Source organism: Phoxinus phoxinus (genome assembly GCF_949152265.1).
Source record: "Phoxinus phoxinus genome assembly, chromosome: 12".
NCBI classification, from domain to species: domain Eukaryota; kingdom Metazoa; phylum Chordata; class Actinopteri; order Cypriniformes; family Leuciscidae; genus Phoxinus; species Phoxinus phoxinus.
In genome coordinates, this window is record NC_136887.1 from 8,817,453 (window position 1) to 8,829,769 (window position 12,317).

At 39.1% G+C, this 12,317-nt stretch overlaps 1 protein-coding gene across 1 annotated transcript; it reads right to left on the reverse strand.

Moving 5' to 3' along the window:
* Positions 1–141: 141 nt before the first annotated feature.
* Positions 142–8,824, reverse strand: asb12b (ankyrin repeat and SOCS box-containing 12b). Its single transcript, XM_079630280.1, has 3 exons — positions 8,760–8,824; positions 4,191–5,028; positions 142–914 (listed from the first exon to the last, which is right to left on the reverse strand). The coding sequence occupies exons 2-3, from the start codon at positions 5,005–5,007 to the stop codon at positions 781–783; spliced, it is 951 nt and encodes a 316-aa protein (XP_079486406.1). The 5' UTR covers positions 5,008–5,028; positions 8,760–8,824; the 3' UTR covers positions 142–780.
* Positions 8,825–12,317: the final 3,493 nt, after the last annotated feature.

The following is a 12,317-nucleotide window of genomic DNA, read 5'->3' on the forward strand; positions in this document are numbered from 1 at the left end:
GCTGTTTTAATGACATTTTCGGACATGCCCATTGACTCCAATGTTAAATAGGTCCATGGCCAATTCTATTATAGTCAAAAACTCGAGAGAGGAACCATTGTCAAAAAAATGTTGTCCACAATTCTTGTTTATCCAAAACAAACTACAATATAGACTCAAGGTGTTAAATACCGGAATTATCCTTTAAGTCCTTATACTTCAGTGCAGAGTAGACTAGGGGTGTCAATTCTGTCAAACTCCGCTTGTGGTGAGCGACAGTCCTGCAGCAGAGGTCAGAAGCAGCTCTGCATTAAAGATAGTTCACACAAAATTCATACAGGGATTCATACAGGTTTGGAACAACTTCGGGGTGAGTAAATGATGACAGATTTTGGGTGAACTATGCCTTTAACAAACCTGCCACTAGCCAGAATTAGGAAGTTTACATGCCTTGGCAAGCTGATTCAACCATGGAACAGAAACCATCTTGTCCAGGGTCACCACAAGACAGTAATCATTTTAACCATTAATGCTGCATTACATCCACAAAACAAGAACCCAACCTACTGTGTGAACAAACAAATTTGAAACTCTTTTCATTTGTTGTAATAACCAGATATTTATAAATTATTTATTAAAAATAATAAAGACATTCCTGTATAAACCATTATAGAATATTTAGATTTCTTAATACAGAAAATATTAAAAATATTAAAAATCACAACATTTTACAAAAAGAGAAAATAATATTAGGCAAATTGTAAGTTGTGTATTCCACATTAGAAAGGAAATGTAGGGAAATCAGGATACATGATTCAAATAGTTCTTCAGTATTTTTGGAATGTCCAGACAATCTATGGAGCACATTTTGTTTTCCATGGGAAGAAATCTCCATAAAGCAAGTCGCGCCTGAGACATCAGTGGTTTTGGACAAACTGTATGTAGAGAGGATTTGGTGTTACAATCACATAAGAATGAATGACAAAATAAAAACAGATACACACAAACACAAACAAACAAACACAATCTTTGAGGCTGTATTAGTGAGGACCTCTCATAGAATCAGTGGTTTTCATTCTTGGCTACATGCTAATTTCTACATCTCTGGTTTTCAACTTCGTCCAAGGGATCCACCGCTCACCACAATTTTTACTGTATTCTCTCTTATATGACACACTGGCTCTGTCCCAAATGGCACACTTCATATGCACTTTAGGTCTAACAATGGCCGCCGCGTGCGAGTGTCCGTTAAGTCAACCGTAGGGTGTCCCATTTGATTATTTTAGGTCTAAGAAGGGTGCTCGCGAGGATGCACTGCCGAAATGCGCCCTCGATGCGCACTTTTGCCGAGCCCGCACTGAGGAAAGCTCCACAGCAGACTTCTTCCTGACAGTCAAAGCGCCGTTACGTCACGAAAGTGTGGACTCGTAGGAAGACCGCAGGCATTTCTCAATACAAGTACGCAAAGTTTGGACATGTCAGGTTTACTCAGGAGAATGAACTCCTGAGGAAGGAGTTCTCAATTCTGTCGGCAAAAGTCCGGCAATTCTGTAAATGGTATAGCAGTGTACTTGAATACTTAATATTAAACATATTAATGTGTGGTTCAGGCAATATGTGCATATGTACTCTGATTATCTTCACTGTAAAAAAAATAAATATGACATAAAACACAACCCTGCCTCTTTTTGTCAAATGTCAGGTTTAATGATCAATAATAGCCATTATAAAAGTATAAAAGGTATAAGAAGCAAAGTCAGCACTCTAGTAGGCTACAACGGTATAGCCTAAATAAATATATAAAGCTATCCAACTCATCTTTGCCCTCAGCCAAAACAATTTGATCGCGAACAAATTATAGATGAGATTCAAAGATCGTCCGTTATACACAAGATTAATTATATCTCATGTTTAAGCACTACAGAGACATCAGAGCCAGCGCCTCGACTAGCCGAGGAAAGGCAGTTCTAGACGGGGTACATGAGTGCTGAACGCCCGGTGATCGCCTGGATCTCACAAAACGAAAACATCACATCAAATTTTCAAATAGGAGTCGATAAGTTTTAAACGATTGCATCCTCACTTGAAAACTCTTAAACTAAATATTGTGACACAATAACAGTAGTTTTAAATAACGTGGGTTTTCTCCTCTGCTATTGACGCTTGCTGGTTAGTGCGAGATGCATTCTGGGATACCTGTCTTTCTCAAGTCCGCACAAGCCACCTCTCGATAAAAGCTGCGGATCCAGAACACATACAGGGATCTGAGCTGTTATTGGCTAGATGTGAACTTTGAATTGGAACAGGACTTGGGCAGCGACTGATGACGTTTCACAAGTCCACAAGAACACAAGTACAGACAAGAACGCATATTGAGAAACGCTCGCGAGTGTTTATGGTGTTATTTGGGACAGGGCCACTGGCTGCATCCGAAAGCTTAGGCAGCTGACTTGTTGCAATGACTGCAGGAACCGTTTGTGCACAGAGACACCTCACAAAGCCACTTTCGGACAGGCTTCTGAGGCAGGCTAATGGTTTATTGATCTACACCAACATAGAGAGAGCTTTGGTGAAAACAAAGTGAATATGTATTTATAAAAATAGTAATTTCTCATTAGAAATTACATCAAAAGTGGAAAACGTCAGTCAAAATGTTCTATATATTTAAACACAAACTGACCAGCAACCGCAACTTTCAGATGCCATCTTTAGTTTATGTACTGGAATGGAATGCACAGGATTGTGGGATATTTGCTGCCTTTAGAAATCGATCAGATGAAGGTATCTCAGGAGACAGGAAGTGAAGCTGTGAATTTGGATGTGTCTTGATGCCTTCCTACCTTTGAATGCATCCTCCAAAGACATAATTTTTAAAATTCAAGATGCAGCCACAGTTCAGTTCGTGGAGCTTTTCCCTATCGAGCTGATGATCATAATCATGTGTGTTAACTGCTTTACATGTTGTTCAACCCTAAACTATGGGTGGCTGATTTTTGGTCTGGGAGGGTTGGGTGAATTACTGAAAAGCACAAATTCTATAAAAAAGCATGTAAATAATTAATGAGGCAAAAAATAATAATAATATATAATATATAGCCTATATATTATCATCAAATCATTATGCACAGTAAAGCTTTAGCACAAAAACATACCACAACATTTTTTTTAGGATACAATGTGGTGTCCTATCTAGTTATAAGCCTTATCTTTAAATCTATTTATGCACCACAACTGTCAATCAACAATAGCCTACTGTCTTGAACTACCAAATCAGATTCAGCTTTAATACACAAGCATGCAGATTTTTTTTGGAATATTTTTTATTATTATTATTTATTTATTTTTGACATATGAATTAAATTACTTAATTTTGGAGTTACAAAATTTGTTTTTTATTTATTTATTTATTTATCTTTAGTAATATATGTTGGCCTTCCCACAAGTTACGTCCATGCACTAAATCTAAACCTACCCCTCACAAACACGTAAGATCAGATTTAAGTGCATATTGAGTGATAACAGTGAACTTAAAGGATTTCTTACAATGTTGAAACAACAGGTCTTAAAGGGATAGTTCACCCAAAAATGAAAATTTGCTGTTTATTTACTCACCGTCGGAGCATCCAAACTGTAGGTGACTTTTTTTTCTTCAGTAAAACAGTAAAGAAGATTTTTAGCTGAAATAGTTTGTCATTGGTGATTCATAAAATGCTGTCAACGGCTACTGTCACTTTGCCTGCCAAAAATCATTGGCTGAAAACTGTGTTAACAAGAGAGAGGAAGGACATATACGTGTTGCTGTTATCTCACATTCACCACTATGGAAGTTTACCCTATTAGTGTTTAACTTCCGCATAACAATGAAATTTGTTAAAAGGGTACATTATATATACATACATGTACGTCATAATGCGATAGGAAGCAAGAGCTCCGGACTGCCGTGAACATGCTTAGGACCATTGCCAAGGCTAAATAATGTTGTAAATAATGTTCAGTCTTTTAAATGGACCGATCGTTTCTCTTCTTAAGATCTTGATGTATTATCAGGAGCCACGGGTATTCATTTTGACTCACCAAGGACCATGGATTCAGCTAAAAATATTCTTTACTGTCCTACTGAAGAAATCACTTGAAGGGGAGTAAATTAACAGCAATTTTTATTTTTTGAGTGAACTAGTGAGATATCACAGGCGAATGTATTACAGACTTACCTCTCTCTTTCAGCAGAAGCATTACTGCTTCATTTTGTCTGGTTGTTTTGTCAACAATTAAAGTGGGTAGAAAGACATTTGCTCCAAAGTCTATGAGCAGCTGAATGTATTCCAGCCCACAGCCGTATCTCAGACACATCTCCAGGACAGTTTTAGGCTGTTTGATCCTGGTCAGCATCTTCTCCTCAGTGCAGTTGTAGTCTGGGTTCGCTCCATGCTGCAGTAACAGTTTGAAGCAATCCAGATGGCCATAAACAGCTGAGATGTAGAGTGGTCCTCGGCATGTCGTGGCGTTCGAGGCCCAGTCGGGCATTTTGGGCTTGACGTCTACGTCAGCTCCGTGTCGCAGAAGCTCCCTCAGGATGTCCACGTCACCCTCTCGAGCCGCGGTGAGCACCGGGGAGCAGTTGTTATACAGGCTACCGTTAGGGTTTGCACCAGCTTCTAATAAAGCAACAACACAGTCTAGGTGTTTGGCGGCGACGGCCGTGAAAAGTGGAGTCTGAGCTTTGACGTCTAGGCTGTCCACCTCTGCCCCGTGAGCCAGGAGGACCTCGAGACAGTGCAGGTGACCCTGAGCCGCGGCCGTGCGCAGTGGAGTAACCGGGATGCCCCAGCCGCTGCGGTGGTTGATGCATTTCCTGTACTTATCCTGAGACAGGAGATCAGTAAGGAGTTTGTCGTCATCTTTAAATACAGCTTGATTCAGTTCCTGGCAACAGTTTGTGTCTTCTTCCTCATCCTCTTTGGGTTGAAGAAGAGAAAAGATCTTAGAGATGTCCATCAAACTCATGCTGGTGGACTTATCCAAAAGCATTCTTCAGAAAACTGCTCAAGTCTCCATTCGACAACAGGAAAGAAAGAATTAAAATTACTCTCAAGCTCTACAACATAAAAAAATATATCAAAATAGTTGTTACATTTAATGCAAAGCACACTCAAAATCATGCTTTTGTTTCCTAGCCCACACACTTAATAGCCTTGCTGATATTCATAGCTTGACAGCTTTCATAAACAAAGTTAATATAGATTAACTGTATTTTTAGACACAATATTTAATTGTCTGTCTGTGCTTTAGTTCCAAACGAAACAGGATCAACCGTTGCATGTCTCTGAGCAGCAAAGTATTGGTGTTTCGTTACGGAGACAGTTTTTTTTAGCAAATCGGTTTAGTGACAGTCACTCGTTGCCACCTGGAGAAGTGACTCGGTCACATTTGTCCTTGCACAGCGAGATTCTGTGGGGGAAATAATCAGTCTTCTACAGTCATCTGGACTTCTGATAGCGGAAAAAGCTAATTTTATATCGCATTCAAGTTTGTTGAACTTTTAAAATCCCTCCACTAATGCAGAGACTGATTGTCTATCATCTGGAGTATGCAAAACACAGATAAGTGAAGTGATAGCAACAGTTAAAAGTCCCAGTGCTGTTGGGTTTAATATCAGCAACCGAGTAGTCAAATGTGGTATTTGGGTCTACTGTTGGGTATATTAGGGTTTGCCCCAACTCATAAGGATGCTTTTGTTAGAACTGTTCTCATGCCTGGATTTATATATCTCTTAATTATTTTTATTTATTTATTTATTATATATGATTATTTTACTCTGATCATTTTTAAAAATATTTCTAATGTATGCTTATATATGCTTATATCAATCCCGGAACTTACAATGCAACTAATCATCCACATATCTGCCAATACATCCTTTTTACATATATATTATGACACAACAGTGAACGTTATTATTTATTATAGTGCTGCTGCATTATTGTTTGTACTTTTTACCATCATAATATAGTTTTATCTGTTTTACTATGAACAGTGTTTACAATTATTTTGTAGAACATTTCGTTGATGTGTACTACTGTGTGCAATGACAATAAAGATGCTTATTTTATCTTATATCAGCCAATATGTTTTTTTTTGTGTGTGTGTGGAATTTATGCTCTTAATCATTTTCACACTGGCTGTGTCCAGAAACTGAAAAACGCTGCCTCTGCAGGCAGGATACGGAGGTAGGATGTCTCCTGAGATACCTTCATCTGATCGATTTTTGATATCCCACAATCCTGTGCGTTCCATACTCTGACTGTTGAGCTTTAAAAATAAAGATGGTGTCTAACATTTGGGGTTGGTGGTCAGTTTGTGTGTAAATTGTACATTTTGACCAACTTTTCCCACTTTGGATGACTTTTCCACCGTTCACTGTTATCGATCATTAAATCGTTACGCTGCCTCAGAAGTCTGTCTGAAATCAGTTTTGTGAGGTGTCTTCATGCATAAACGCTGCCTGTTAAGTCATTGCCTGACAGGGCAGGGAAGCAACAAGTCAGTTCCTGGCAGCTGCCTATAGGTTTTTGGATGCAGCCTTTGTCCCACCACCAGAGCAGTCATAATGGGAGCACATATTATTACAGTGTTACTGATCACACTGGATATTTGCCTGATTTTCTTAGCTTTCAAACATATTTGCATGTCCCAAAAGATAATTGTTCATTAGGTGAATGAAAAATGTATATTTATAAAACAGACACAGTTGATGATTTCAAAGAATTTCAATCTATTCACAATAAAAGAGGATTAAGTCAATTTAAAACATAACGTCGGCATTAAAGGAACACTTCACCCATTTGCATTAGACTTTGTATCTTTAGAAACCCAGTCACATTTTCGAATGGTCATGGTTTATTCCCTTATTTTCCCCTGAGATGGGAGAAATAAGGATTTAAGTGTTCCACTTCCTGCTTTTTATGACGCAAAAATCGTCAATTTGCGTCATAAAAAGCAGGAAGTCAAATTTCTTTGAATAAGGGTAAGACTACAAACACTAGCTCATCATTTATCCAGTAGAAGGCGCTGTTCCGCATGTTTTCAACCCGCCCATAGAGGGATCTCACTCACAGAATGTAGTGTCAGCCATTCTTTATTTGGAAGCTAAGCTAACAGTTTCTTATTCTGTGGAGAAAGCTGAGTAGTAGCGGTGACCATTCTCTTTTTCCCGGACATGTCCGGCCGTCGAGATCGTCCAAAATGTCCAGGATTCGGCTTTTGCTTTCTGCAGTCGCATTCATAGTTTACATGCACACCTTTTGTTTCAATCTAACTGAATTTATTCCGATTGGTGAATCTGAATGTAGTGTTTACATGAACGCTAAACAAGTGATCGTTTGATGTGCGTTTTAACATTGCTAGGAAAATTCCCGCTCCTCTGTGAGAGATACGAGACCGGTGCGTGCGTCTCACAGGCGCCGGCGCCACTCATCAGTAATCACGCCACCGGGCTCGCATCGTTCTCCGCGGCCGTCAGTCTCGTTCCTGCTCGTCACAGTAAACATGAGGAATGGCGACTGTAGAACGCAAAAGCCGAATCCTGGACATTTTGGGCGACATAAAAATACTGGGCAGACTCGGCAGACTCACGGAGACTCACTAGTAGCATAGCCTTGTTGTTTACTGCGATCTCTTACCGGTAGGCATGGCCTCCTAAGGCAGCGAAGCAAGTGCATTCTGGGAGTTGTTGTCTTTCATCCCCATAAGCCAAAAATACATTTTCTGGCTTTTCTCAGTCTAGAAGGCACCAAATTCAAAAATAATTTCACATTTCTTCTACATAAATGACCCATTTTAAATACACATTCATCTTTCCAGAGGTGAAGTGTTCCTTTAAAAATGTTTTGCAGGTATTGTGGACTATGCGCTAATGTGAATGTCTGCACAGAATATGAAAATGACTGTCAATGACACTTTTACATCTGTTGTACTCGGTAACAACAGTACTCAGTCTACCCTTTATACTTAATAAACAACAGCTACTGTTTATAGATAGTACAGTACAAGCCTATGCTGTTGTAAATATCTCAAAAACAAAATATTTTTATTTGTGGGGGGTTGGGTTTAAGTAACAATTTTTTTTTACTATTTTGTTTTAATTTGGTAACCTGACATTAGATATAATAATAACAAGTATGACGTACAAAGCAGTTGATAAAAATTATAATTAAATATTGCCCTGATCTGACAATGAAAATATTCTTGTTTTGAAAACTGTTCAATTCAAATCTACATATTGACTTGATAAAGTCAATATTATTTTGATGTTAATTTGTTAATAAAAAGATTTAGTTGATTATAGTTATGATAGAGACAGGATGGGTTTTCATTTTTTGCATTGAACTGGCAAAACATATCATAATTTAAGACTAGCTGTTGGAAATCATTGCTAGAGAAAACTAAATTTGTGTAATTGGACATTTGACTCAAAACCAAATATTAACTGAGATATTGCCCTCTGACCACTAGCTCTGGTGTCCATTATATTTAGCATGTTTGAGTGCAGTCACAGTCTACCAAATGGCACCCATGAGCAGAAATCTCCAAATTAAACAAACTTATTTATTCCAATATACGTCACTGCTGCTGTAAATACTTCAAAAACAAACTGCCTATGTAATTAGTTTTAAGTGAAGTCACAAATGCCATCGTTAACAACAGTTCATATTTACTTTAAATGACACTTAATGCAATGCTTCTGCTAATAAAGTACAATTTCGAGTGTAATTGTAGCTTACCTGTACAGTGTGTAGTATCCACAGAGAGAAACACATGTAAGCTTTGCAGTACTGAGGGTCAGTGTGACACAAACAGATCTGAGCAGCCACAGGGGCTAAGTTTAGGCCACAAATGGATCGGACCAAACTTCCATTCTTGGAGGGCCAGAGGATGGAGTTATAATTAGAAAGGTGATAGACCTGTGACAGTCACAGACAGCTCGAGCTGTTAGTGCAAGTTTGGAATGTCATTGGAATGTGGTCTATAAATGGATAATAACCATTGAGAACAATTGCAAAACAACAATGTTGTGTTGAAACTATTAAGGCTGTAGTAGTTTATGTTATAGTTGTGTTATAGGAGTCATCTGGTACTGATAACTGTCATTGAGCTGCAGCTGTCCGGGGCTATAGATGACGTCAGCTGCTGATGTACCTAAGTCCCTGAGAGACAAATGCTCTGAAGTTATTTTTGTTTTCTTACTGTTTTGGAGATCAGATTTCTGCTAAGCAGACTATAAAGAACTAAATTAATTGATGGGGAGGGGTTGGGTGTCACTGGACGAATTTGGCCTAAATTGAATAAAAAAAATCTAAATCCACCACTCTCGCATAGTTTTTTCAATAAATTACATTAAAGTTGTCTCAAATCATTGTGAATGTAAAATGAACAATGTTTCTATTTAAATAGCCCTGTTGCACTGTATCATGATGAGGCCATGTAAATACTGCTGGGTCAACAGTGGAATATTAATCTAAATACTGTAGGTCTACATATATGAATATTGACAGTAAAAAGGTGTTGCACAGTGTTGAGATGCACAGTAAAAACATTTAAATATTCATAAAACAAGTGATTTATCTATTGATCAACCATTCATTTATAACAAAATAATGTGTTCTCTTTAATTCAAAGATAAATACCATTGTATTGTGTGTGTGTGTGTGTGTGTGTTTGTGTCATGTCTGTTTTTGGTTTAATTTCATGTACTTGTTTTCATGTTTTTTTATTTTGAAATTTAGTCATGTTTCCTGGTTCTTGTCATGTGATTCCTTGCCCTCATATGATCATGTCTTGTTTTTCCCTAGTCCGAGATTGTCTTATTATAGGGAGATGAGAGGGTTTGGGGTTTTAACATTGGAGAAAGCGTAACGGCTAACTTGGATCACATGAGACACCTCAGCCTATCTTGTAATGTCAGAGACGTTAGTGCCTGCAGTTCAAAGTTTTACGACAGTCACTTACAGCTTACGTGAATCACTTTCTTGTGGATTATTAGCGCGTTGGTCTTGTGAACAAATGTTCTATATTTGGTGTTATATCGCTAGTAAAGGTACAGTAGGACTGCATTGTTTGTGGAATGTGTTTACTGCAGAAAAAAAGCGCAAATATCTCTGTTAGCTGCAAAGTACTTGTCACAATTCTGTAAGAGATAGGATCCAGACGCAAATGAGAAGACAAGCGTTTTTTATTAACAAGTCAGAGTTAACAAGCGTGAACCACAGTTTAAACAGTAGGGCAGGATGGGTGAGCACTGAGACCGTCAGCAAGATGGCTATGACGTGAGTGCAATAGAGGCAGCTCCAAAGGAAAGACCAGGCAGGAACACAAGGCACTCGTAGCTTAATGTAGATCTCAGATGCACGGTAGCATCAGTCTTGCCGCCAGGTAGAGGCTCACAGAACCAGAAGCTTGACACAGGGGTTAGATAGCCCCCGTTAAGCAGTTAAGAGTCAGTGGCCAGGGAACTCAGGACACAGGGCAGGAACACACAGAAGAACATATAAGACGAGACTCAAGACAAGACAGACAAGATAAAGCAACAATTAAGAGAACCAAAATTAAACTGATAAGATCAATGACTAGAGAAACAAAAAGTAGAGAAATACAACAAAAGCAAACTAATGAGAAAAGCTAAGGTCAAAGATAAAAAAACCTGACAGGGAAAATTAAATTCTTAAACAAAAGAGAACTCAAACTAGATTAAATAAAGCACAAGAGCTAAAGCAAAACAGAAGCGGAGAAATAAAAAAATAACTACACGGATACTCTGTAGTTATGTTACGTATGACACTGAAGCTTTGAGGCGCGTATCGAGCATGCAGCATAATCTCTAGTGAATGTATTGGTTTCACAGAGTCACGTGATCGACGGCAAACAGAGCCTCACTTTCTGTCCAATCACGTGCGCGTTACGCTTTGCGTGTCAGAACGGACAAACTCCAGATGTTACTTTAAGAGTCCTCGCTGGCTCAGTCTGGTTGGTGGGTTTGTGAGGAGAGTACTGTGCTTTGTGATAAGGGTTGCAGTTTGTATTTTATTGCACTTAAGTGTTGTGCTGTCCAACAGCTGGCTTCTATTTCTACCATTTTCGGGATATTTGCTTTTTCTGTGCTAATTGTATGGGCGGCCACAGTTGTCCTCCCTCAAGCGTTTGAAAGCATTGTATATAGTGTGCGTGGAAACGTTCAGCTCTCGTGTTCAGCCTCCTCGTGTGAAGACACCTGTAAGGCACTTGATTATTTTATTTCCTTTCCCACTTTTATCTTATTTCCCTTACTCAACATGTGCTTTTAATACATTCCTGTTGTCTCTTGACAACGCTCTCTCATCAACGCACCGAAGGTAGTGCAATACTGCTAAGCTGCGTCCCATTCTCATCCTCACACACACCTCTGTCTCTCTTTCTGTGGGTCTATGGAATTGTCAGTCAGCAGTCAATAAAGCTGACTACATTCCAGCCTTTGCATCTCATATCTTGGGCTTGACTGAGATCTGGATCCATCCAGAAGACTCAGCAACCACTGATACTCTCTCTAACAACTTCTCTTTCTCTCACACCCCTCGCCAGTCTGGGAGGGTGGGGGTACAGGTCTTCTCATTCCTAACAGTTGAAAATACTCAACTCTCTCTTCTCTATGCAATAACAACACGTTTGGATATCATGCTATTACACTTACAACTCCCATTAAGACCAATATTGTTATTATTTATTTACTTGTGTTTCGCGTTTGATACTTGCATTTCAGATCGTTAAAATAGGGCCCTAAATGTAAATGTAACTTCTCGCAAGCAGATGGTTGATGAGGCATTGGTCAATATGGTTACAAAAGACTCTCAACCATTTGCAGTGGTTGAGGATGAGGGTTTCAGGGGGCTTATCCAGGCCCTGGGTGTCACGACACACACACAGGAAAAGGTAAGGTCAAGGCGCAGTATTTATTAGGGGAAATCCGTACTCACAAAACCAGTCCAGGCAAGGGTCAAAATCCAGTAGAGCAATCCAAAGACACAAGACATGAACAACAAACGGGCAGCAACAGGAACGGAAGTGTGGGGACATTAAACAAGGACTCCGTGACAAACACTGAAACAGACAGGGTATATATACACAAGTGCAAACAAGGTGACGAGAAACAGCTGAAGGAAATGAACATTGATGGGTAACAGACAAAGGATTATGGGAAATGTAGTTATAATGTGGATGACACCGTGGGGAAGAGGACATCTAGTGGACACCAGGAATACACAAACCAGACACTGTGACATAACCTCCCCTCTACGGAGCGGCTACCAGAC

Bases quoted from the DNA above. Each gene is read 5' to 3' on its own strand.
- asb12b (XM_079630280.1), bottom strand. From the start codon at position 5,007: ATGCTTTTGGATAAGTCCACCAGCATGAGTTTGATGGACATCTCTAAG. The intron at 915-4,190 runs GTAAGTCTGTAA...CTCTACATACAG, and splicing joins GCTTCTGCTGAAAGAGAGAG to TTTGTCCAAAACCACTGATG.